General features: G+C 42.0%; 1 protein-coding gene across 1 annotated transcript; it reads left to right on the top strand.

The window, feature by feature from the left end:
* The first annotated feature begins 1,858 nt into the window (after positions 1-1,858).
* On the top strand, positions 1,859-26,727 carry LOC311077780 (B-cell receptor CD22-like). Its single transcript, XM_084106395.1, has 12 exons — positions 1,859-2,103; positions 2,731-2,803; positions 6,262-6,594; positions 6,695-6,943; positions 24,150-24,404; positions 24,486-24,743; positions 24,847-25,101; positions 25,224-25,317; positions 25,503-25,542; positions 25,777-25,854; positions 25,929-25,995; positions 26,142-26,727. The coding sequence occupies exons 2-11, from the start codon at positions 2,740-2,742 to the stop codon at positions 25,959-25,961; spliced, it is 1,659 nt and encodes a 552-aa protein (XP_083962521.1). The 5' UTR covers positions 1,859-2,103; positions 2,731-2,739; the 3' UTR covers positions 25,962-25,995; positions 26,142-26,727.
* Positions 26,728-27,141: the final 414 nt, after the last annotated feature.

Below are 27,141 nucleotides of genomic sequence, written 5' to 3'. Positions count from 1 at the left end.
AAATGGATGGATGAATGATTCGGCTGCGGCGCCATCTTCTGGTCAGACCAAGGAATTAATTCGACATGACTCTTACAGTGCATTGTGGGTATTCTGTAGCCATTGAGCGTACATCTTTACACTTGTTATTGCGGTGCATTGTGAGATTGAACACGTGCACTCGATAAGGTCCACTATGGTTTCAGACACCACTACAAATGGCTGTTCCCTCAAATAATGCCCTATTTAAGGGTATAGGGGGAGATTTCAGACACAGACGTCAAGGCTGTAATGTGATTGGTTATCAAGGCACACGTGATCCAATTCAGCAGTTACACTTTACAATGGTAGAGCCACAGATCCTGGTATCTCCCAGTAATAAGACCATCTCTGGTATAAAGCAGGCTTTAGGTGATCGTCAGCTCCTAACGTCCGGTCTGAAGCTGCTGGCCTGAAACTGCAGTCACGTATATAGTTCTGCAGTCAGACACATCTCGTCTCATATGTGCTCGTTCAATCCCTCAAACTGCCACCAGAGGTCACCATCTCCTGCGACTGACATCAACCTTGATGAGCCTCACCTGTAAATCACTATGGCCCCGTTCACACCGCAAGTCTTGATGCTCAATTCTGATTTTTTGCTCAGATCCGATTTTTTGATTGGCTGTTCACATTACCTTTTACAATGTGACCTATATCTGATTGCAGTGTGAACTGTTTGAGGTTTCAAACTAACACGCATGCGCAAAAGAACAATAACAATGACGTCAGACGCAGCACGCGGTTGCACTAAAGTTCAGGAGATTATGGAGGAAGTAAGCATATTCGCATTTATTTCAAAATGTTTGTGTAATGGAAGCCATAACATTAATGAGCAGGTGCTGAGGAGGAGAAAAAAGAGAAAGAGAGCAAAATTGGCAATTTTTGCCTTTTGCAGGTTTATGGCTGTTACGGTAGGATCCTTCTAGTTTAGCTTGAATTGAAGTATCTCCCCATATACTAATTAGGTCTAACACCTCACTCTCCCTCCATTGACTCGCTCCATCGCTGTTCTCCATATTATCTAGTCAAGTTTTTAATGTCAGGCTGTCTGTGTCTGTTGTGTCTAAGGCTTCACCGGCGCATAATTGTGACAAATGTCGACGTAGATTGACGTAAAAGTCGCATCAAATCCGCCTTGGTTGTTCACACTGCGGTCGCATTGAAAAAAATCAGATATGGTTCTGATTCAGTACCACATATGTATGTGGTCTAAATCTGATTTGAAAAAATCAGATCTGGGCTAGATTTGAGTGTTCACACTACCTATGAAGAAGTCTGACCTGGTCACTTGACCCCAAAAAAATCAGATTTGGGCCACTTTTGCCTGCAGTGTGAACGGGGCCCAACATTCATCTTCATTCATCTTCACAATTATTCATCTTCAACTTACAGAAAAAGATCATCATTTCTGTTTAAGTAGGTTTAGTTCAGTAATGTTGTTCTCTTGTTGAGGGAGGGACTGTGATGTTTCTGTCGCTGGTCATTAATAAACAGTGTTAACCACACAAAGCTTCACTGTAAAGATAAAGTGCTTGTGTTAAAACAGTCAGTCATTTGGTTGCTGTTGATCTGATGAGCTTCAACACAGTAAGACAAACACACTCTTGCTTAAATGATTATTGCTCATATAACATACGTGTCTTCTGTAGTGTAATATTTGAATTTTGATAGATATTATGAACCTACAAACACACTTCCAGATACATATGCATGCACACACTTACATAGAAGCCCAAAGCACAGAGGACGGAAAGGACACAAGAATGCCCATATATGGGGAACAATGTCGACATCAGAAGAAGGTTGATGTCACATGCGTTAGTTCCTCTGGAAAAAAAAACAAGAAACTGCATATTAACAATGTAACCCAGTTCCGTATAAATATGACTGCTTTTTGACTGTTCGAGGCTGCATATTTTATTTTGATGTCGATTGCATCCCTAGAGAGAAATTAGATCTCTTCTAGCTTAATTCTAGCTAAATTTATTTTGGTTTAAACTGCTCTGCTGTATTATTGTAACTTGGAAAACCTCGGATGAGAACAAGTTAATATTTACTCCAATTGCTTGAACTGCATACAAGGTAATTAGCCTTTGTAATATTCACTCATACAGGACTGCCCTGTTGAGATTGAATAAGCTGAAGTTTTATATCCTGTAACATTTTCTTTTGATTTGCTACGAATATTAATTTTTGTGTAACCAGTGTTTTTATCTTTTGTATAAATATTTTTTTATTTCTAAAGACAATCACTGTTAAGTCTTACTTCAGCTATTAAAACAGTTCTAATAGCAAAAGATAGCAAAAGAGCAAAAAGAGCACTGTTTCCTGGGAGTGTAGGGACTACACCTAGATTTACTGGTATAAATTATAACAAGCAAGTGAGGGAATAATACCTATTCTGATCTGACAGCAAAAGACCGCCTAGACACATTGATACTAGGGGTTAATCAGGAAAGTGAGAGTATACCAGATCTCACCACACTTTACATGAGAAATGTTAAGAATAGGATGTTTACATATACTTGTTTAAGAGATGAATATATTAACGCAAGTATACTTCAATGAGCTCATTGTTTCTGCCTTAAATTATTACATTGTTTATTTTTTTATATTTTTTTAGCTAACTGTGATTTTGTAATATGTACATTTCTGAAATAGGGCCTTCATAACTTATTAATGTGAATTGAATTGAATGCTGTATTATAGATATATGTTATGCTGATGTGGGTCAGAATGGCTCCTCCTCTTCCTCTGATCTTCTTTCTGCTCATGATTCACGGTGAGTCTCTCTTACATTCACATTAGAAACACTCTGATGTTTTATTTAAGGCCTCATGAGCGGCTGATCTGCACTTTCTTCTGTCCTGTTCTCACATATTTCTCTCTGAAACAGGAAGTTTGTGTTGAACATGTCAAACGCTCGTCCCTTTTAGAAATGTCCAATAGTCTTTTGCTACTTGCTAGTCTGTGTCACATGGTTTAGGGGGAGGGACTTTACAATTACATTTACAAGCACCAAAACAATATTTATTCTTTTAATTTCATAATATTGACAGAATCTGAGAGCTGAGAATTGAAAAGTAACCAGCTCTGTCTTGTCTGTCAGTGCCAGAGGTGTAAAGTCCAGGTTCAGAAAGTAAAAGTCCTCCTCAGTATTTTGTACGGTGGCCTAGAGAGCTCAACACGCTGCAACTGAAGAAAACGCATACAAATAGAAAAACACCTGCAAATTAAGAAAACATCTTCATCAGTTTCACAACACATGTGTGCTCCAAATACTCACAACACAACCAAATACAGAAACACGCAACAGTTGCAGCTGAAGATGTTTTCTTAATTTGCGGGTGTTTTTCTATTTGCATGTGTTTTCTTCAGTTGCTGCGTGTTGAGCTCTGTGGGCCACCGTAATTTTGATCCAATCACCTGGATTTAATAATTCAGCCAGGAGAACTAATTAGTGAAATCAGCTGCTGAGTTCATGGGTGGAATAAACATATGGCAGGACTTCTACTTTCTGACCCCTGGACTATACACCTCTGGTCAGTGTCACTGCGAGTTATCTCTGCGTGAGAAAATGTGTGTGTGGCGTGAGAGTGTGTGAAACGTGTCGATTAGAGTCTCAGGCTGAAAGTGTGACAGTTCACAGCCCTGCTCTAGCACTAGATCGTGAATATCTATTGCTCTTGTTGTCGGAAGTGAATGTGTATATGTTAAATATTTATATTGTCATTCTCACTCATTAAAACACATTTCTCACTGTGATGCACTTATGTTTCAAAACGCTAAACACAGGCAGGCAAAAGTTAAACACAACTACAACACAGTTGTCATCGTTTACACACAACGACTCAAAATTGTTCAAAGTTATTTCTAGTGATGAGACCAAACCAACTGTACAAAATACAAGACTAAGTGCCTAAATTGACTCAAAATGTTGCATTGAATGTTGAAAGTTGCAATAATGGATGGAAATAATATAAGAGTTAGAGGAGGAAGAGTGTGTGCATAAGAGGAGGAAGAGTGTGAGTATAAGAGGAGGAAAAGTGTGTGCATAAGAGGAGGAAGATTATGAGTATAAGAGGGCGCTTTCACACTAGCACTTTTGGTGCGCACCCGGGTTCGAATGACATCAGAGTTTGTTTGGTTCGTTGGGATGATGTGAACGCTGTCTTCCGAACTCGGCTGCGCACCCGCAAACCGTACTCCGCTTAAAAGTCCGCTTAAAAAGGTTGTGTGGGATACGGTTCATGTGAACTCCAGTACAATTCGCTGCTGATATGAACGCAATCGTACCAAATCGCGGAAGTGAACCGCTATTGATGACGTATAATGTAATAACGTAAGCTCTTTCGTGAGTGAGTGTGTGTGTGTGTGTGTGTGTGTGTGTCTCGTCACACTTACCTTGACTAAAAGCGGGATTGACGCACTGCAAGCAGAAAGATGATTTCTGCTTGTCAACGCAAAAATTGTCTTTGGAGGACAACCCGCTGTCTTTGCAACGATACTTTTGCGGCAGACAGACACAAATGTGTTTCTCTTTCTGTATCTTTTCTTTGAAAACAAAACCAAAGGTTCAAAAAAAGAAGAACAAATGTGAAGCGAGCAATTCTATCCATTTTGACGCCTTTTCATTCATAGCAGTTACCAAGCAACACGATTACGCATCAGCTGCAACTTGATGACGCAAGCGTACTGCGGTTCGATACAAATAATATAATGTGAACACAGTCCATCAGGGGGCAGGGGGAGGGGGGAGCAATCGAACTCGGGTCGGAACAGGCAATCGAACCAAGTGTGAAAGCGCCCTAAGACAAGGATGCCCAATCCTGCTCCTGCCGATCGACTGTCCTGCACAGTTCATCTCCAACCCTAATCAAACACACCTCTTCAATTTTCAAGTGATCCTGAAGACATTAATTGGTTGCTTGAGGTGTGTTTAATTAGGGTTGGAGATGCAGGATTGGGTACCCCTGGTATAAGAGGAGGAAGAGTATGAGTATAAGAGGAGGAAGAGTGTGTGTGTATAAGAGGAGGAAGAGTATGGGTATAAGAGGAGGAAGAATATGAGTATAAGAGGAGGAAAAGTGTGAGTGTAAAAGGAGGAAGAGTATGAGTATAAGAGGAGCAAGAGTATGTGTATAAGAGGAGGAAGAGTATGAGTATAAGAGGAACAAGAGTATGTGTATAAGAGGAGGAAGAGTATGAGTATAAGAGGAGGAAGAGTGTGTGTATAAGAGGAGGAAGAGTGAGTTAGAGGAGGAAGAGTATGAGTATAAGAGGAGGAAGAGTGTGAGTATGAGAGGAGGAAGAGTGTGAGTTAGAGGAGGAAGAGTGTGTGAAAGAGGTGATGAACGAGGAGGAAGAGGAAGAGGAAGGTGTGGAGAATGTTGTCAAGGCTGGATCTGCTTCAGGGTTTTTCTCTTCTCCTGCAGAGATGATATTCTCCGGCCGGACCGACATGAAGACGTGAAGCTGAAGCAGAATAAATCTCTCTCACTGACCTTGATTCTGCAGTTGCTCAACTCTTCTGACTGTACTTTACAGTAACATGCTTTTCATTTACAGTTTTTTACTGTAACCTTTTGGGCTTCTGCAGTTGGTCACTGTATTTCACAGTATGCAAATGCTGAATATACAGACATTCGATACTATACAATATTCAGTACAATACTATACAGTACTTGCAGTGCATACAGTATTTATTCACTCACCACTGTCAGGTGTCAGTACTACTTTATGTAATTGCAAATTTTGTTTACTTTGTTACAATATATAAATAAATATTTGTCCTGTAACTGCATGCTTTGGATTCTGTGTTCTCCATTTGTCATGTAGTGTCTAACGAATGATCTGTAGTGTTTCTAATATTGACTGATGTGTGTAAGATCTGAAAGCATTGTTTGATTTTGCCAGAAGAGTCAGAGATTCTCTGAATGAGTTTTGAACATTTGCTTTTGTGTTTAAGGTTTTGAGAAAGTGAGTGATGGTTTCAAGAAATGTGTTTTAGCAATTCAGAAAAACTGTAATTGTGCAGCTTGTTGTTTTTGGCTGATTTCTTGGTTCTCTCTTCACTCCTCTGTCTTAAAGTAATTCACACTGAGATTATTTATTCACATTTATCTTATATTTCCTGTAATGAGTCGCTGTTTTCAAATAGTAATAAAGTATTGTCATGTTTTCATGGTCCAATATAACAGATAAAACAACATTTACAGTTTGATGAATTCTGTGTTTCAGGGGTTTCTAGTGATGATTGGGGTGTGAGTTACAGTCCTTCACACATCTGTGCACTAAAGGACTCAACAGTGATAATGAGATGCACTTATAAATACCCTACTGGACATCAGATCAAGAAAGTGTTCTGGACTAAAATACGTGTAGATCCTCCAGATCTGTCTAAGGACCCTGAATACAGTCAGAGGCTTCAGTATCTGGGAGATAAACAGCAGAACTGCACCATCAGACTGAGTCATGTGACACTGAAGGATGAAGACATGTACTATTTCAGATTCATCACTGATAAAGATGGAAGATATACTGGTAAACCAGGAGTGACTCTTACTGTCACAGGTGAGTTTGATGAGGTTTATCTCTTCTTCTGTGCATTATGTTGAATAATAATCAGTGTATGACAGCAGCACTAGATATAATGTGTGTGTGTTGTGTTCAGATCTTCAGGTGGAGTCTCCTGAGAGAGTGACAGAGGGAGATTCAGTCACTCTGAGATGTAAAAGCAGCTGCGCTCTGACTGACAGAGCAACATTCATCTGGTACAGAAACTCACAGCCATTAACTGAGAGAAGAGACAGAAACAATGAACTCCTGCTGCAGTCAGTCAGAAGAGAGGATTCAGGCAGATATAGCTGTGCTGTAGACGGACACACTCACATCTCTCCTGCTGTTCAGCTCAATGTCATGTGTGAGTACAGATTGACCTCTTCAAACATTACAAAGAATAAATATCTGAATTTATGATTTATAAAAAAAAAATGTAACCACTATTTTTAAGACTGCCCCTCCCCAACACCCGTGGGACACTTGCCATTATACATTTATAACAATAATATCTTAGTCTAAACCTAAAGTAATCTTGACCAACTATATAGCATTTGAAAGCGTTCAGACTGTAGTTAAGATCACTCAATCCTTATATGGAAATCGAAGAGTCCTTATATGGTCATCAGAGGAGTCTGGATGTCATCTAGTGGAAAAGTTTGGTACTGCGCTCAAAAAATCGTATTGATTTTTCTTTTTTTTTCTTTTTTTTGATATCAACCTAAAATTTGTCTCAGAATTTGTTCAGATATTTAGCTTTGATTTTCTTGAAGTTTTAGTTGAATTATTTTGTTTTGTAAAATATATATTTATATAAAATATAAAAATATATATTTTACATTTTCATAAACTTAAACTTCTATGATGCTTTTTGTAAACTTCAAGGGTCAATTCACCCAAAAATGAAAATTCTGTCAGTAATTACTCACCCTCATGTTGTTCCAACCCCGTAAGACCTTCGTTCATCTTTGGAACACAAATTAAGATATTTTTTATTAAATCTGAGAGCTGGCTCACTCCTCCACAGGCTTATGGACACTATAACTTGCTGGCCCATAAAATATATTAAAGACATCGTTAATATAGTCCAAGTGACTCCAGTGGCTCAATCTTAAGTTTATAAAGCGACGAGAATACTTTTTGTGCGAAAAAAAAAAAAAAAAAAAACGACTTTATTCCACTATTCATTTCATTCTCTCTCTGTGCCTCGAGTTAGTTTACGTAGTGTTTTTGCGTAGCGCGTCTGTGTTGCACGTCACCACGTAGCCTCACTATTGGCCGACGCTGGTCATGTTAACCCATGATTTACTCACCCTCAAGCCGTTCGAGATGCATATGTCAATCTTTTTTCAGACGAACACATTTTCAGTTATTTTAGAAAATGTCTTAGATCTTTCAGTGGTTATAGTGTGAAGCTATGGGGTCCACCTCCTTCAAGTCCCAAAATGTGCATGCATCCTTCACAAAAGTAATCCATCCGGCTCCAGGGGGATAAACGAAGGCCTTCTGAGGGTAATCCGTGCGGTTTTGTCGTAAAAATATACATATTTAAAACTTTGTAAACGAAAATAACTGGCTTATAGGAGTTAGCCTATATTTATTTCATTTTAATCTCTTTTTGAAATCTACTTTATTGCAAACTTTCTCTATTTTAACTCTTATTTCAATATTATCTTTTTTACATATTTATATTTTAGTGTTGTAGTTCCTTATTTGAACTAATTTTAGATTTTAGGTTTCTTAATCGAAATCCACACGGGGTTAGTTTCCCTTTTTCTTCCCAGTTCAACTCAGAAATAAAAATAACAATTATATTTCAATTATTTCACACAATAAACCCTTCTCTTTAAAGTAAAAATAAAAACAGGCAATGAACAACTGATAAAGACCAATTCAACTGTCAATAGATAAACAGTTCAAATATCTGTAGATTCAGTAACGTTAGTGTTTTTTCAAATACCAGTCTCTGAATTCAAAAGAGAAAAAAATATCGACCATACCCCAGTGAACGTTAGATGCAACAGTTCAGGCCTACCGTCGTGGTGAAAGGGGAAAATAGACTTCTGTCGATTGAGAAGAGAAGAGAAAAGAGTTAAACGTCAGTTCACTCTGTCATCCTGCACACTTCTTTTCCTCTGTCCGGGGAAAACTGAGCAGAGGGTCCGATGAAATCGTTCGATGGTTTCGCTTTAATCAGGATTCGCTGGGAGGCTCCGCCATCTTGTTCCACACAGTGATGAGCTCAGTCCGTGTCATCGCCGTGTCCACGATAAAAACACTCAACACTAACTCAAAATCACTCGTAACAGCAAAATATAGTTCAGTTCAAATAAAATAAATATATCTCTAGACGTTTTGTCTAGTTTTACGTCAAAATCACTGTTATTTTCTCTCAGAAATATCTCTGCCGATTTTTCTGTGCTTACATCTTTTATTTATTTTTCTGTCTTTATTTATTTATTTTTTTAATTTATTGCAGAACTTACACAATTACAAGCTCAGGGAAGTGAAGCAAGGTTGTATCTCATACAATGAACAAACAATGATACGAAGAGAAAATAAAATAAAAAATAATAATTAAAATACATAATTATCCTGGATTTGCATACAGCACATTATGTAATTATACATACAAAAAAAAAAAAAAAAAAAAACCATAACAATAAGGTTAAGTCATATCTTTGAATAAATCATCATAATGCATCAAAAATGTTGCACTTTTTTTGTTATTTATAAGTCTAAGGGAAGAAATAAAAGAATTAAGGTCAGCCAGAAAAAGAGGGAAGCTCAAAGGAGACTTACGCCATTTTTGCTTGTGGATGAAGAATTTTGCATACAAGATAAGGAAATTAACAACATGTTCAAGGGACATCCGCTTTGGGTTTTCATAATAAAAGATAATCTCTTTAAGAATGAAGGTGTGGGTCACATTTGTAGGGCCAAAAACAAAAGCACTTAAATTAGCCCAAAATCTATTGGTTACATTACACTCACAAAATAAATGAGGGACAGTTCCCTCAACAAAACCACAAAAAGAGCAAGTCTCATCAATATCAGAATATTTAGAAATGGAAGAGTTAACAGGATAGATTTTATGAAGGATTTTATAATGATTTTCCTTAACTTTGTTGGATACACAAAATGTACTGGGCAAAAGCCAGGCCTTTCTCCAAATTATGTTCGTTACAAGGGATCCCCAATAGAATTTACCCCTTGGAGTAACCTTTCTCTTCATTTGAAAAATTGAGCGAATATGTCTGTTGTTGCATTTTCGATCTAAAAAATCTATCTCGCCCAAGCGTAAAGCCGGATAAACACTATTACCTTTACTGAAGTTAAGGTGATTTTTAATTAGCTGAATTAAGCCTGCTGGGATAGCTTTTATCAAGGTATTATATTCCTTTGGTGCACTGTTAGACTTTTCCAGGGTTTTTTAAAGTAACTTACTGGCAACACTGTTGCCAGTAAGTTACTGTAATTAAGAGTTACAGTACCAAACCGTATTTCAGTTTTACAGTATGGTACTGTAATTGTGTACTACAGTACATTACTGTAAAAACGAAGCTAATCAGTACACTACTGTAATTATTTTTATTTGTACTAAATATAAATTAGATTTCATAATTTTGATATATAATTAATTTTATTTTTATCCTACATAAGTACTACTGACATACAAATCAATTAGACACAGTTATCACAAAATACCATTTTTTTTATTTAAAACATTTCATATATCACAAAATAAACAGTCTGCCAATGCTGGAAATGATGTGTGAAATGTTTACACATTAATGGGTGAGTTTAGGGATAACGTTTTTTGTGTTCATTTTAACTCATTCATTGTGTTAATGATTTTAACAAAGTAAATATGTCAGAAAGGTTAGCACAAAGATGTGTAAACGTGTTAAATTAACACATTTTGTGCTGTCCTTCACTGCACACATTGTTAAAAACATACATAAAATCATAAACAAAACGTTAGCATTTGACAAAATGAATGTAGAGTCATTGGTTGTTTAGCTTATACAATTATTATAATGAAATATCAACCATTACATTCATAAAACTGCAGAATATAAATAAATTTTTAAGCAGTCAAAAAGGAAATGTCCAACACAGGACAAAACACAGTTCTTTTCACAATACATGACACATAACCCCACCTTAAAAATAATTTCACTTATTTACAAAAATGTGTTGGATTCATGTGCACTGGTGGCCAAAAAAAGTATTTAATTGCCTTAATGTTTTTGAAAGAAGTCTCTTTGATGCTCAAGAAACATTTATTTTTATTATCAATGTCTGACTGTCTAGTGTCTACTCCTCCATCTTTTCTACAACATAGGAGTAAAAAGCATCATCAAAATAATCTTTAAAAAGCAAACACAATGGTTTTGTCCACCTTTGAATAAATGACCTTCTCCAAAGATTGGTTCCTGTTCAGAACTTGATTGACAACATCAGAATGTTCCCTGGACTGTGTGCGTGTCCACAAACACAAATGTACTCTGTCCTTCAGAGGAGATCCCGGTTCCAACACTATATATATGAGAGAGAGAGAGAGAGAAAATATTAGTGTCAAATTATTTTTAACCTCCTTTTTTTTTCTTCTTTTTCTTTTTTTACAAAAACTTAAGAATATATATGCTTTTGTCAATAAATAGCATACAAAAGAACTAAATTAAATTATGCCAGATTAAATTTTAATACTAATGTATTTTAATACTACAAATCCTAAATTCTCTTCAAAAATGCTGAGATCCATAGAGAGAAAGACTGAAATCGATGATTTTAGCCCATTCCTGTTTGAGACAAATACACAGTAAGACACATGCAAGAAATCACTGAGTGATGATCGTTCTCCTTCCTACAGTGCGCTGATGTTAGGACCTTCCTGGTCAGGTGGGACTGCAATGGTAGAGAGTCTTTTGCCTAATAAAATATCAAAATAATGCAAAAATATTAACTTAAGTTGTTTAGAATTCTAGATTTGGTATGAATGAATAAGTGGGAGTTTTACTGCAGTGCTTACCTGGATACATTTAATCTGGTGAGACTGAACAAAGACAATGGTCCATCTTCTGATTGGTTCATTTGCTGTGTAATAAATATAAAGTTAGACATGATGCAGGTCACTTATTTGATATAAAGTTAGCCAATTTTATAGAGATTTTATAAGATATTGTACCTAGTCTGCACCAGTGGCTCCAAAGCACAGTTTTCACATATTGCTAATCATTTCAGCAAACTTATCTCAAAATATATCACAAATGGCCTAACGTTACCTCCGGAATCTTGCTAGAAGTCTCTCTAATAAAGTCTGTAAAATGAAACGTTAGCGCAGTTTACCGTGGTAAAGTTCGTTACCACCATGTTGACGACGAGTAATGTTATAACATAGGTTAAACTGGGCACAATCCTGTCAACACACACAGAATGTTTCTTACCTTGCTTGCTGGTCTCTCTCTCGGTGAAGTGAATTCCGTCTCTTCCCCAGGCCAGACACGAACGGCGCGGTCCAACAAAAGACAGTCAGAAGTTGAACCCAGTGATATTACACTGGATGCTCCGCACGACACGACAAACCCCAGACAGTGTATAGTTATGCGCCGCGGCCGTTATATTTCTGACGTACGGTACTCCGAGTCCAAGCGCTCGCGCTATTTCTGACAAGGGAGGGACAAACAGGTTTGCATTTTGTATTAATGGTCCGGTCGCTTCAATGTGTCCAATATAGACAGCCTCTGGCTATTATAGCGTTGTAGACACGCGGTGTAAGGCAAAAAATAGGAAATAAAAAGCACGATGGAATGGTACCAGCCAGAGAGGCTGTTACCTCAACTACAGTAGTATACTGCAAATTTAAAAAATACAGTAAGTCTCTGTATGTGGTGTTAGACAAATACAGTAGTATACAGCAAATTTAACAAATACAGTAAGTCTCTGTATGTGGTGTTAGACGTCATAGAAAATTCCCATGATGCAATGGGAATCACAGTTATTTACTGTAAAGAGAAATAGCAGTATAATACTGGGGGATTTACAGTAAATAACTGTAGAAATTACAGAAAAGTGTAACAGTGTGGAACTGGAAAGTTATGGTGATTCAAAAATTGCTTGTAAGTTAGAATATGACCAGAATCATCAAAGACAGATAGAATGCAATTAAAATTATTGTTAAACCATCTAGGGAAAAAGAGAGATTTATTTCTAACGGTTATATCCGCGTTATTCCAAAGGAGAACTTTGTGGGGGGAAAAGCAATGGACAAAACACAATTTCCACGAAAGAAGGCATTGCTGATGAAAGTTAGATAAGGAAATGGGTAACTTGCTAGGTAAAAAATTACACTTTAATAGGAAAGACAGGCCACCCAGTTTGTTGAAGATATTATTAGGAATGAAAAACCATAACGACACTGGGTTCACAAGGCATCTTTTCAGCCAGTTTACTTTAAAGGTGTTTATAGTATCAGCAAAATCTAAAAAGTCAAGGCCACCTTCACCTCTCGAATTAGAGAGTACTTCTTTTTTCAATTTGTGAGGCCTATTTTTCCAAATTAAATCCAAAAATATTTTGTTAATTTCCCTTATAGCTTTATCATTGATAAACAAAGAAAGAGCAGGGTATACAAAGCGAGAGAGCCCTTCCACCTTAGATAAAAGGATTCTACCATATGTGGCAGTTTGCTCCTTTAAGCGCAACACAATACCAATTATGGCACAAAATAGACTACGCCACCCCGGAAAATGGGCCGGGGACCCGTTTGTACATCAAGTGCAAAGCACACAGATACGCGGTGACTGGGTCAGATAACAGACAACAAGGAAACGTTTCAAATTGTTTATTAAATACAGATAAGAAAAGTACCAAAATACACAATACAAACACACATTAGAATAAATACGCCAACTATAACACTTATCCGTTTCAGAATTGGGGATTCAGTTCGTCCACCCAGTAAACACTGCAACTAGTGCTCTCACCACACAGCACCCAATCACCCCCTGTGAACACAGCAAGCGAGAAGCACACCACCACACCAGAGGACGTGGGCGTTGAACTGGCACCCCAACTCTGGGTAAAAGAAAAGAGTACAAATTGAGACATAAGCAACCATACACACACACACACACACACACACACACCCAACGCACTTTCCACGTAATAGTCTTTTGGTTGAACCCTTATCACATGTGGACAGATGGAATCAGTTGTTTACAAAAAAAGATAAAAGCAACCACTCACTGGCCAACGCTCATTAATAGCTTTCCAACACTGCGTCGCCTAATGATTACAGCATTTTAAAAGTATACCATTCTCAGGATTTAGAAATACATGTAAGACATTCAAAGACAGACAATAACAATTTGACAAACGTAAATACTTTAAATGACAATGTTTCTGCTAAAAGAGCAAGTAGAAATGACAACCCAGTTATTCGCCGCTGTACTCCAGCCCAGAGATCAGCACTGAATTTGCTAGGTTTGGAAAGCGTCACTACGGCCGAAAATGCGCTATTGTTCCGGCCATCTCAAGACAGATAAGGGATAAGAGAAAATGTCAGTCAGATGATCGCAGCAAATGCGCTGTTCCAGTAATAGTCACTGAGAAATGGTCGAGGAGTTTCCGGCAAGGGGAGACACAATCCAATCGGTCGTCACTAAGCCCAGCTACCCCCACCAAGCCTGCTGCAGCACCTTCCTCGTATCACGCTTGTTGGTGACTCGCACCACCCAGTGTACTCCGTAGAGTGCAAATTACCGGCTCGCCATGACGGGCGTTAAGCGACGCGTCTGATACTCCGCAGTCGCACTCCCAATCCTAAACACTGCGCGCCCAAATGACGTCACGTCCAGAACCCAGAATGACGCGCTCCCTTAGACGCCATTCTCATCCCTTTTATATCCGCCAAGCATACTGAACCCGCCCCTAATCCCTATCATGGTGGATCACATCACCACACATATAATGAAAGATCTCTCTGAAGCCAGATGTTAAAGACGTTTTTAGTTTTTGTCATTTTATCAGAAAAGTTTAAAAGATGTCTGGTAACTGGATTTTTAGTGATATGGATACCTAGATATTTTACACAGTTTTTAACTGGGATCCCCTCCAATGATGTCTCTCATCTATATCATGAATTGAGATAATTTCACATTTCGAAATGTTACGTTTTAGACCCGAAGCACATGAAAATTGTTCCACCAATTCGAGAGCATTAGGTAACTGTTTTTTTATCCTCCAAGAATAGTGTGGTGTCCTCAGCTAACTGTGCTTTTAAACTCTCGATCAAATATAGAGATTCCTATCAAACTTTCATTTTGGTTGATCCTTAGACAAAGTAGTTCAGTGGCTAAAAGAAATAAAAACGGGGAGATTGGACAGCCCTGTCTGACTCCACGATGGATGTCAAACCTTTTGGATGTATCAAAGTTAACGATCACTGAGCTGTTAATATCTCTATACAACATGGTTACAGTATCAATAAATAATTTACCGAATCCAAATAACTCTAGAGTGCGAAAAAGAAATTTGTGTTCTAAGGAATCAAAAGCTTTTTGAAAATCAAGAAAAAGTATGAGACCATCTGAATGAATTAAATTAGCGTAATCTAGCACATCTAATACTAACCTTATATTATTAGATATGTGACGGCCTTTCATGAATCCCGACTGAGATTCTGAAATAATGTTATTTAGACCAGTACATAGTATATGCACCTTTGGCCAACTCTAAATAAGCTTTTTTTTATTTCCATATCTTCTTCTTCTGTAATCTTATCTTTAGCTAGTAATACATTAAGTCTATTAACCAATTCTGAATCAGTTTTATGTTTAATATCTTTAAGTTCCTTACTTCTTTTAACTGCAATATATCTAGCTTTATATTTAAAGAACTCCCAATTTTTTTTATAATCTCTGGTTGATCCGGTAAATAATTCTTTGGTAAGATTGATGATACTATTATTAAATTGTTTGTCTTGTAACAAGGTATTATTAAGTTCCCTTTCGTTGTCACTCCGAGTTACGTCGGATGACGACGAATGGGGTTTCGCTTAGAAAGCCTATCATCTTCGAGTATATAAAACGAGCCAATGGCAATGAAATGCCATGGGTCTGCGGAATTTGCATAGCGTATCTCCGCCCCACGCAGGGGGTATATAAGGAAGTGCGCGAGCAACATGCAGACTATGTTTTCGCTTCGGAGCCAAGTTCATTACTTCACTCCACAGCCAATTCTGAGTTATCATCTCTTTCTCTTCGAGACGAGCCTCTCTCCAAGTGTTGGTGTGACAGCGAGTTCCAGCGAGTGCACATTCCCTGCTTATCTGTGCAGTGATTTGCCAGTGTGTGTGTGTTCTCTCCCTGGTCGCTTCAGCATTTGCGGAGAAATCTCCTTTCTAAAAGAGCTTACACGGTGCACGTCTTTTTAAAGATGCCTCGCCCGTGTACTTCTGGTTGCGGTCTATTAGTTTCTGATTCTGATGGGCACAATCTCTGCCTTGTGTGTCTGGGTGTCGAGCACGCTAAGGCAGCGTTTGTGGATGAGTCATGTTCCCACTGCGGGAACATGCCCATCGCACGGTTACGGTCGAGACTCAATGATCTGTATAGTAGAGTCCCCTCATCCGCATCCCGATCTACGAGCTCCGCGAGAGCTGGTACTTCGGCTGGCGGCCAGGGTGACCTGAGGGTGACGGTGTGGAACCAAGCGCCGACTATTCCACGCTCCACACCCCCCTCTACCTCCGTGCAACCCGCGAGTGTTCCGAATGTGACCGCGGTACAGTCCTCTGACTTGCCGCGGGTCTCATTCGGCGCTCCAGATGAAGATTCTATGTCGATCGCTGCATCTCAAGGTGGGCAGGAGTCCTCGGGAAGTGATGGCTCGGCTGTGCTGCCACCCTCGGGTGTACCAGCATTGCCCGAGTCAGATCCCGAGCTGACGGCCATGCTTTCCCGGGCAGCCGCGGCCATTGGACTAGAGTGGTCCCCGCCACCTGGTCCAGTGCGCTCGCGGCTGGACGATTGGTTTTTGGGTGCGGCCGCTGACCCTCGTCGGCGTCCAACCCCAATGCCTTTTTTCCCGGATGTGCATGAGGAGGTCACGAGGTCCTGGAAGGCACCCCTGTCTTCCCGTGATCGCTCGGCGACCTCCTCCGCCTTGCCTCCTCTCGATCAGGCGGCCGCCAAAGGGTACACTGGGGTTCCCCAGGTTGAACGCTCTGTTGCGATGCAACTGTGTCCTCAGAGTGCTTCTTCCCGCGGCGACCCTAAGCACCCCTCCAAGGCCTGTAGGTTCTCCTCCACGCTTGTGGCGAAGGCCTATAGAGCTGCGGGGCTGGCGGCCTCCTCACTGCATGCTATGGCGACACTCCAGGTCTACCAGGCCCAGATGTTGCGTGACATGCACGAGGGGAGGACTGACCCAGGGCTCTTTGATGAGCTGCGTGCCGCCACCGACCTCGCTCTCCGGGCGACGAAGGTGACCGCACGCTCCCTGGGTCAGGTGATGTCCACCTGTGTGGTCCAGGAGCGACACCTGTGGCTCAACCTGGCTGATATGCGGGAGGCCGAGTGGACCCGGTTCCTCGACACCCCCATATCCCAGGCTGGCCTTTTCGGCGGAGCAGTCGAGGACTTTGCCCAGCAGTTCTCGACTGCACAGAAGCAGACTGAGGCTTTAAAACATGTCCTGCCCCGGCGGCCCGCTGCTCCGGCAGCGCAGCCGTCGGCACAGGTGCCTCAGCCTGCGCGCCGCCGAGGACGCCCTCCTATGGCTCCCGCCCCTCCCGACCGGCCCCAGCAGTCCGCTGCTCCCGGGTCGCGTCGTGGAGGAAGCCGTAGGAAGGCGTCACAGCCCCCTCCAGCCCCGCGCCCCGCTAAACGCCAGGCCAAGCGGCGCTCCTGAGGGTGGCTGCTCAGAGATGACACCCAGTTCTGTGCAGGAGACGGTAGCAGGGCCGCTCCTTCCCCCGGTGGAGGGCCGGGGGAGAATCCTTGGTTTTCCCACTCCCGCTGCTCGTCCCTCGACGGGCAGCACCCTAATGTGGTTAAAGACAGAACTGACTCACTCATCTCTGAGCACACAGAGTTCTCGGATGACAGCATGCGCCGCCCACGGGCCACGCTCCTCTCATCCCCCTCTGTCGCCAGTCCCCTGCCAGAGCACGCCCCCGTGGGACGCTGGTCCTCCCCTGGCCTCCTCTGGCAGGACATGGCAAATGACCGTGCCCCCGCACAGGGCCGCTATGCCACCCTCGCCTGGGCCGGTCATTCTGCCTCGCTGCACCACCGACGGTACGTCTGTGGTTCGTATGACCCCGCTGGTACAGTTTCTGGGGGCCTGGCTAGAGCTCCCCAGGCTGTCCCGCTGGGTCGCGAGAACCATCAGGCTCGGCTACGCGATTCAGTTCGCGCGGTCTCCTCCCCGCTTCGCGGGAGTCCGCTCCACTATGGTCGGTGGCAATGCCCCTATCATGAGAGCGGAGGTCGCCACCCTACTGGCGAAGGGTGCGATCGAGACTGTCCCTCCAGCCGAAATGAGGTCCGGCTTCTACAGCCCCTACTTCATTGTACCGAAGAAATCCGGTGGATTACGGCCTATCCTGGACCTGCGCGTCTTGAACCGCTCCCTTCACAGGCTGCCGTTCAAGATGCTCACGGCCAAACGCCTTTTCGAATGCGTACGGCCACAGGATTGGTTTGCAGCGATCGACCTGAAGGACGCCTACTTTCATGTCTCCATTCTTCCTCGACACAGACCGTTTCTTCGGTTTGCTTTCGAGGGGCAGGCATACCAGTACGCGGTTCTCCCCTTCGGGCTAGCCCTGTCTCCTCGCGTCTTCACGAAGGTCGTCGAGGCAGCCCTTGTTCCTCTCCGGGAACACGGGGTTCGCATCCTGAACTATCTCGACGACTGGCTGATTCTAGCTCACTCTCGAGATCAGGTTTGCGAACACAGGGACCTTGTGCTCCGGCACCTAGCTCGTCTGGGCCTTCGGGTCAACTGGGAGAAGAGCAAACTCTGCCCAGTGCAGAGAATCTCTTTTCTCGGTATGGAAATCGACTCGGTCGCCATGTCCGCGCAGCTTACGAGCGAGCGCGCGCAGTCACTGCTGACTTGTCTTCGTCAGTTCGAAGGCAAGAGTGCGGTCCCACTGAAACGTTTTCAGAGGCTCCTGGGGCATATGGCATCTGCAGCCGCTGTAACGCTTTGCTTTGGCAAACACTTCAGCTTTGGCTTCGCGATCGAGTCCCGAGGTGGGCATGGCAACACGGCACGCTCCGAGTTCCAGTGACTCCGACCTGCCGTCAGACCTTCACCCCGTGGTCGAACCTCAGTTTTCTACGGGCCGGAGTGCCCTTAGAACGAGCTTCCAGGCATGTTGTTGTGTCAACAGATGCCTCCACCACGGGCTGGGGTGCCATGTGCAATGGACATGCTGCCGCGGGCTCCTGGACAGGACCCCAGCGCCTTTGGCATGTCAATTGCCTCGAGTTGCTGGCTGTACGCCTTGCCCTGCACCGCTTTCGGGCGTTGCTCAGGGGTCAACACGTACTAGTCCGATCAGACAATACCGCCACAGTAGCGTACATCAACCGTCAAGGTGGTCTACGCTCCCGCCGTATGTCGCAACTCGCCCGCCACCTCCTCTTATGGAGTCAGAAGCATCTGAGGTCGCTTCGAGCCATTTATATTCCGGGACACCTGAACCAGGCGGCCGACGAGCTGTCTCGAGTTCGGCCTCTCGCTGGAGAATGGCGACTCCATCCCCAGTCGGTCCAGCTGATTTGGGATCAGTTCGGGGACGCTCAGGTAGATCTGTTTGCCTCCCACGACTCGTCCCACTGAGACATGCCTATGCGTTGAAGTGGAACCTCTTCGTCAACTGGTGTTCTTCTAAACAGCAAGAACCCACGAAATGCCCGATCAGTGTCGTGCTTTCCTTCCTGCAAGAAGGGTTGGAGCGAAGGCTGTCTCCCTCCACCCTGAAAGTGTATGTTGCCGCTATTGCCGCACATCACGACGCAGTTGAAGGTAAGTCTCTGGGGAAGCACGACCTGATCATCAGGTTCCTGAGAGGAGCGAGGAGACTAAATCCTCCCCGCCCTCCTCTCGTTCCCTCTTGGGACCTCTCAGTGGTTTTAACTGCCCTGCAGAGTGCTCCCTTTGAGCCTCTGCAATCAGTGGAGCTTAAGTTCCTGTCAATGAAGACAGCGCTCCTGGTTGCATTGGCCTCCATCAAGAGGGTAGGGGACCTGCAGGCATTTTCGGTTGACGAAGCGTGCCTGGAATTCGGGCCGGCTAACTCTCACGTGATCCTGAGACCCCGGCCTGGATATGTGCCCAAGGTTCCCACCACACCCTTTCGAGACCAGGTGGTGAACCTGCAAGCGCTGCCCTTGGAGGAGGCAGACCCAGCCTTGGCATTACTCTGTCCAGTACGCGCCCTCCGTGCTTACGTAGACAGAACGCAGTGTTCCAGGACCTCAGACCAGCTCTTTGTCTGTCATGGTGGGAAGCTGAAGGGAAAGGCTCTCTCCAAGCAAAGGTTGTCTCACTGGATAGTGGACGCCATTGCTTTGGCTTACCAGCAGCAAGGTCGACCGTGCCCCCTTGGTGTGACGGCCCACTCCACCCGGAGTGTGGCATCCTCTTGGGCTCTAGCGCATGGCGCCTCGCTAACAGACATTTGCAGAGCTGCAGGCTGGGCGACACCTAACACATTCGCGAGATTCTACAATCTCCGAGTTGAGCCAGTTTCTTCTCATGTACTCGCTTCAACTAGCCAGTGCTAGATTCTGCTCAGGTGTCTTCGCTTGCTCGCCATTCCGCTCCACGGACGTGATACGTGCGATATTTTCCTCAGGTGAGCCTAATAAGCCCTGAGTCTCCTCCAGCACTGACGACGTCATCGCCAGAGTTATGCCACCGGCAGCTTTCGCGCTTGGCTAGGTGCCTCCATGTGCATGGTTCCCCCTCCGGGCGACCCCCACATGTGTATTTCCACTGTAAGCCTCTCTGAGCATGTGTCTTTCCCTTGGCAAGCCACCTTGCCACCCCTGGGGTTGAAATATTCCACCTGCGGCTGGACACCCCAGTGTTACTCCGTATGCAGCCCTTCGGGGTCATATGTGTATTCCAAGTCCCCCCCTTCGGGTTGGGCATGATTGCATATTTCCACTGAGATATGCTTCCCAGTGTACCTTGGTATTCCTGTGTTAAGTAGGAGTCCTTCGTCTGTGCCAGTCTCACGACAGGGAGCTCAGACTTACGCAGGGCACTGGAAGACAGTCGAGAGGTGGCGTGATTACACTGGGAACCCCATTCGTCGTCATCCGACGTAACTCGGAGTGACAACGAAAGGGAACGTCTCGGTTACGTATGTAACCCTCGTTCCCTGAGTAGGGAACGGAGACGTTACGTCTCCCTGCCACTTCCGCTGTACCGCTGGAACGCCTGAGTTCAGTCTCGGCTCCTCAGCGAAGACATAGTCTGCATGTTGCTCGCGCACTTCCTTATATACCCCCTGCGTGGGGCGGAGATACGCTATGCAAATTCCGCAGACCCATGGCATTTCATTGCCATTGGCTCGTTTTATATACTCGAAGATGATAGGCTTTCTAAGCGAAACCCCATTCGTCGTCATCCGACGTAACGTCTCCGTTCCCTACTCAGGGAACGAGGGTTACATACGTAACCGAGACGTTTCCAATAGCCCCTCATTCTCGGGTTATCATTGATGTCACTCAATTTTATTGCAACTAATTTATGATCTGATAAGGGGGCAGTGACGTGAGAAACATCTTTTACATATTTAAGGATAGAAGATGAAATTAGAAAAAAGTCAATCCTAGATCTAAGAGATAAACTTCTATTGGACCAGGTAAAATCTTTTGTAGAAGGATATCTATCCAGGTGATCGTCCATACATTCATTAAAATCTCCCCCCAAAATAAAATAAACATTATTATATTTTTTGTGTAACGTTTTAAGCTTGTCCACTAGATGAGAGAACAGTACTCTATTGGATGCACGAGAGTTGTGTCCATATACACAACAAGCTATAAAGGTGGCGTTATCTTGTTTAATTACAGCACAAACCCATCTGCCTTCATCAGAGCATACAGTTTCTAATACAGTCTCTTTAAATCTATGTAACATTATAGCAGTCCCTGCCGAGTGGCTGCTGCCATGGCTAAAGAAAATTGAGCTTCCCCATTGCGTTCTCCAAAATGTAACATCTGTTTCCCCTGAATGAATTTCTTGAAGAAAGATAAGATCAGCTGCACTTCTTTTACAAAACAAAAAAATTGCTTTTCTTTTCAGATTGTCCCGCAAACCTCTAACATTTAAAGTTACAACCGACAAGGAGTTAAACGAATACTCCATAACAAGAACTCCTAAACAAAATGAGAAAAAACAACAAAAATATGACTTTCTTTAGACTTAGCTACCAGAATGTAAAGGGAGAGGTGGATAATAACCAAAGCACATCGTTATCGAGGTGATAAACAAATAAGGAGATTAACAGTAAAGGTAACAATAATTAAAGAAGAACAAAAATTGTTACCTTCCTATTTATGCACAACTTAAAAGTTTTTGCACAGTTTATATTGTTAGTCGTCAAGTTTCATCTTTTCGATTTTTGCATGAGAAAAGTAACAAGTGCAAGCAGCAGCTTGGCTTACACGACATCAGAATAGAAGATTTGTTTCCCATCAATCAAAGCAAATGAGTTGCGAAAGGTTGCCTTCTTGCCCTCCTCCCTTGCCTTCTTCACAAGAGGCCACAGCTTGTCCCGCGCTGCTCTATCTTCAGGAGACAGCGGCTCCGAGAGACGCAGTTTATTGTCAGTTAGAAACTTGCAACCTTTAGCAGCACTCCAAATGATGTCACGAATGTGGCGCTGTGAGAAGAGAATTATGATCGATCTGGTCTTTCCATCCGTCCTCTTCGGACCCAGACGATGAACGACATCGACACTGTCTTGTAGCCCGTCTCCGACTCCAGGAGCAATCTTCCCTAAGATGTTGAGGATCACACCTCGGACATCCTCATTGTCTTTTTCCGCAACTCCGTGCAACTTTAGAAACCATCGCCAACTGTAACGTCTACACTCCTGTACACTTGCTTTCATTAATTTGTTTTCCTTTCTCAGAGCGTGGACCTCATATTCCAGATGATCGAGAGCCTCTTTATGCACGCCAACATCCAAAATAAGCTGTTGTACCGTCGCTGTTAGACTTTTGACTTGTTTGGAAGTTGCCTCGGTGGTAGTTTCAATCGCCGAAATCTTCTGGAACGTTTTGTCTAATTTAGAATCAAGCTCACGAATAGCCGGCAAGACATTCTCATTCCCGTTTCCACTAACGTTAGATTCTGCGCGTTTAGTTTTTTTAGCAGCTGGCCTCTGAGGAGTATCCGAGAGGGATGTGACAACAACCACTGTGATTCGGTATCTTTCTTAAGTTTAAATCCAGCACTACTCGAGGCTGATGCTGAATTCTCGAATTGATCAGTTGAGCCAGATGCGTCGGAAGACATTGTGTCAAGCCAAACTTGTTTAACTTTCTTCTTGCCTCTTTTTCCCATGCATAAAGATGTCAAATCAGAATCATATAACTTTTTCACATATTTTTTTTCACGTTATCACCAGTCCGATTAATAGGTTATATCACCACTTCACCTTTATTTCCCTGAAGAGTAAAGAAACACTACCACCTACACCGCCGCCATCACATTCTTTTAAAGGCAACATAACATTCAAAATACAGCATACATTTTTCATATTCACAATATGAGAAAAAAAAAGAACAAAAAGAAAACACTTTTGGATCATTAATGGAAAAAGTTTTAACTTTACAATTCTGAACTCAGTTATTAAAGGGGTGGTAAAATGCCCTTTTCACAAGATGTAAAATATCTATGATGTCCCCAGAGTGTGTGTGTGAAGTTTTAGCGCAAAATACCCCACAGATATTTTTATATAGCAAGTTAAAGTTGTCACTTTTTGAGGGTTTGCAAAAACGCACTGTTTTGTGCCTGGCCCTTTAAATGCAAATGAGCTGCTGCAGAGGGCGGGGTTTCAAGAGCTCCTGTGTGTTAGCAGCTGCTATTACCTCACGCAGACACACTAAAATGACAGAAACTGTTCTGCCTTTAATGTTAAAACGGAGTCAGACAAAGATGGAGAGACTCAAGAAGAAGTGGCAACATGTAGAATGCAACAGGACGTCTCTGAATGGTTAGCTGATGAATTTATGTTGCTGATGTGGAGTTAACTTTTTGATACAATACTCTTAGATATTGTACCTTTAATCTAGAACTTGGTGAAACATTTGTCTGTATTTCAAATGTTTCAAGCCTCTCAAATTCTAGTCTTAATAGTTTTTCCTTCTGTTTACTTTTTTGCTTTAACTTTCACTGTTTTAGCATTAAACAGTGAAAAATTAAACTGGGATGTTTGCTGAAATTGTCCAATAATAACCAACTGCAGCCTTTCCTAGAACATTTTCCACCAGCCGTCTCTGACAAATACTTTTACCTGACATCTGTAGATCCTCCAGTGAAACCTGTGATCTCCATCAGTCCATCTGGTGTAATAGTGGAGGGAGATTCAGTGACTCTGAACTGCATCAGTGACTCAAACCCTCCTGCAGAAATCAGCTGGATTAAAGGAGGAACGATTGTAGGATCTGGAAGAATCTACAACATCTCAAAGATCAGCTCTGATGACAGTGGAGAATACAAGTGCAAGTCCATCAATGAACATGGAGGGAAATACTCTGATGCTGTGACTTTAAACGTCATGTGTGAGTAAATGATCATCTGCACATTGTTTAAATTTCCTAATTTTCTAATATTCATTGAACTTTAATTTTTGTCTGTTTTAGACCCTCCCAGGAATGTCTCAGTGTTGATAAGTGGATCTGGTGTAATAGTGGAGGGAGATTCAGTGACTCTGAACTGCATCAGTGACTCAAACCCTCCTGCTCTGAACTTCAGCTGGTTTAAAGGAGGAATGATTGTAGGATCTGGAAGAATCTACAACATCTCAAAGATCAGCTTTGATGACAGTGGAGAATACAAGTGCAAGTCCATCAATGAACATGGAGGGAAATACTCTGATAATGTGACTTTAAACGTCATGTGTGAGTTAATGATGGTTCAGTCACTGTGACATTAAATCCTCAAAATATCTGTGATGTCAAGTTTAATATGATTGTTAATGATATCAATATTTATCTGTGTTAGACTCACCCAGGAGCGTCTCAGTGTCCATCAGTCCATCTGGTGTAATAGTGGAGGGAGATTCAGTGACTCTGAACTGCATCAGTGACTCAAACCCTCCTGCAGAAATCAGCTGGATTAAAGGAGGAACGATTGTAGGATCTGGAAGAATCTACAGCATCTCAAAGATCAGCTCTGATGACAGTGGAGAATACAAGTGCAAGTCCATCAATGAACATGGAGAGAAATACTCTGATACTGTGACTTTAAATATCATGTGTGAGTTTTATGAATCATATTCTGTATTTTAACCACATACTCCTGCTTACTTTCTTATCTGTCAGTATATTTTGTCTGATCTAGTCCTGTTAAACATTGGTGTGTGTTTGTCTGTATTTCAGCAGTCAGATGTTTCTCGTCTGTAACTGTCGGTATTGCTGCTTGTGTCGGTGTTTTACTCGGTGGAGCATCAGGTGCTTTTGTGATGTACATTTGGTAAGAAGTTCATTTAAAAAATCTACTTCTGTATATATGAAGAATTACTGTATTACATTTAGGTTAAGTGTTACATTTAAAGCGGTAGTGCGTAAGCTTTGCCTCTTTGTCGCCATCTCTGTTTGAATCCTGAAATTGCAGTTATTTGAGGCATTAAATGTGTTTATTCATCTTTCTTCTGACAGTCTTACTAAAAGGATGAACAGAAGATCTGCTATGAAGGAGGTGAGATGATCTCAATTATTCACAGTGTTTTCCTGCATGCAGAGATGTTTCCTACAGCCGCTATGAGCCGTACACAGATATTAAGAGTATAAGACACACGAGTCTCGTGTCCAAACACCCGATTCTTCAGTTCTAGATCCAGTAAAACTGATTTCCATCAAGATCCTCTAAACATTACAGTCAGCATTTAAAACATGAACTCACAATGTGTGTGTCCTTCTGTCTCTCCTGTAGATCTCTGATCCCAATGAAGACACATATACAGCTCTTGATCTCAAGTCCACGACCTCTGACCTGTACGACACACTCACAGTAAGTGAGACGTCAAAGTCAGATACTCCATCACTGATGATCACATGACCGATCTCTCACTCTCTTTCACACAGACCGTTGATCGCAGACCTCCTGAATACTCTTGATCCTCAGAGCTTTTCTAAACATGAGAATCCATCAGTAAGTGTCAGAACCTGCAGCTCTTCTCAATATAATCAATAAAACTCTCTTCAGTATAGTGTGATTGTTTTATGTATCTTGTGAAAGGTTTTATAATGTTGTTGATGAACTTCAGTCAGTCTTTCTTCATCTTATTGTTTGTTCAGATCAACAGGAAGATTCTGCAGTGAGAGGCGGAGCACAAATGAACCAATCCTGAGCTCTGTGGGCGGAGCCACTGATGATTGACAGGGATCATCAGTGATGAGTCACAAGAGATTAATTTCTGTATAGTTTAAGAAACATGATGTAACAGTGGGTTTAAATGAAAGTTAAACGCTGGCGAATTGTCATTCTGTAAATATATAATGTTAAAATGAAGTCAAAACACCTAAAGTGATGTTCAGTTGTGGCAAACAATCTACGCTTTCTCATTTTACAACATTTTCCTGATTTTAAATCATAATTGATTCATAAATTGATAATTTTATTCTGATAATGGCATTCACAATGGAAAATGTCTTCTTTTTTTTTTTTTGTGCTCAATATTATCAGCTTCTGTTATTCTGTCTTTTGTGTTCCTGTAACTCTCCCTTTAAATGTTTTTAAGTTTTATTTGTGATCATCTCATATTTGCTTGTACAAACCTTAAGGGCTCATAGATCCTGCAGTATTGATATATATCGATTATCACAAGCTACTTATTTGGTATTGATTCCATTAAAAAATATCAATATTAAAATTTTAATGACAAAACACGGGTTTCTGCATCACTTTATTTGTATTCAATACTTTTTGCTCCAAAACACCCCTGACATTTAGCTGGAGTTTGTTGGTGTGATATGCCTTTAATCATTAATTTCTTTTCTAAAATCACATACCAATTTAAGAAATAACTGGTTTTGACATTGGCATTGTTAAACCTGTAACAAAAAGTATTGGTATCGGATCAAAATAAAAAGGTTTGTAATCGCCCATCCCTAACAATCCCTCAAACTGCCACCAGAGGTCACATCTCCTGCGTCTGACATCAACCTCGATGAGCCTCACCTGTAAACAGAACTGGGTAGAGTAGCCAAAAACTGTACTCAAGTAAAAGTACAAGTACTTATAGAAATATTTACTCAAAGTAAAAGTAAAAGTAATAATATTAATAGTTACTTGAGC

This window comes from Abramis brama (genome assembly GCF_963993115.1).
Source record: "Abramis brama genome assembly, chromosome: 2".
Lineage (NCBI taxonomy): Eukaryota > Metazoa > Chordata > Actinopteri > Cypriniformes > Leuciscidae > Abramis > Abramis brama.
This window is presented reverse-complemented; position numbering and strand designations above follow the sequence as displayed.

Excerpts from the sequence above, each read along its gene's own strand:
- LOC311077780 (XM_084106395.1), top strand. The coding sequence starts at position 2,740 with ATGCTGATGTGGGTCAGAATGGCTCCTCCTCTTCCTCTGATCTTCTTT. Across the intron at positions 25,102-25,223 it reads TGTGACTTTAAATATCATGT|CAGTCAGATGTTTCTCGTCT; the intron begins GTGAGTTTTATG and ends TCTGTATTTCAG. Across the intron at positions 25,318-25,502 it reads GCTTTTGTGATGTACATTTG|TCTTACTAAAAGGATGAACA; the intron begins GTAAGAAGTTCA and ends TTCTTCTGACAG.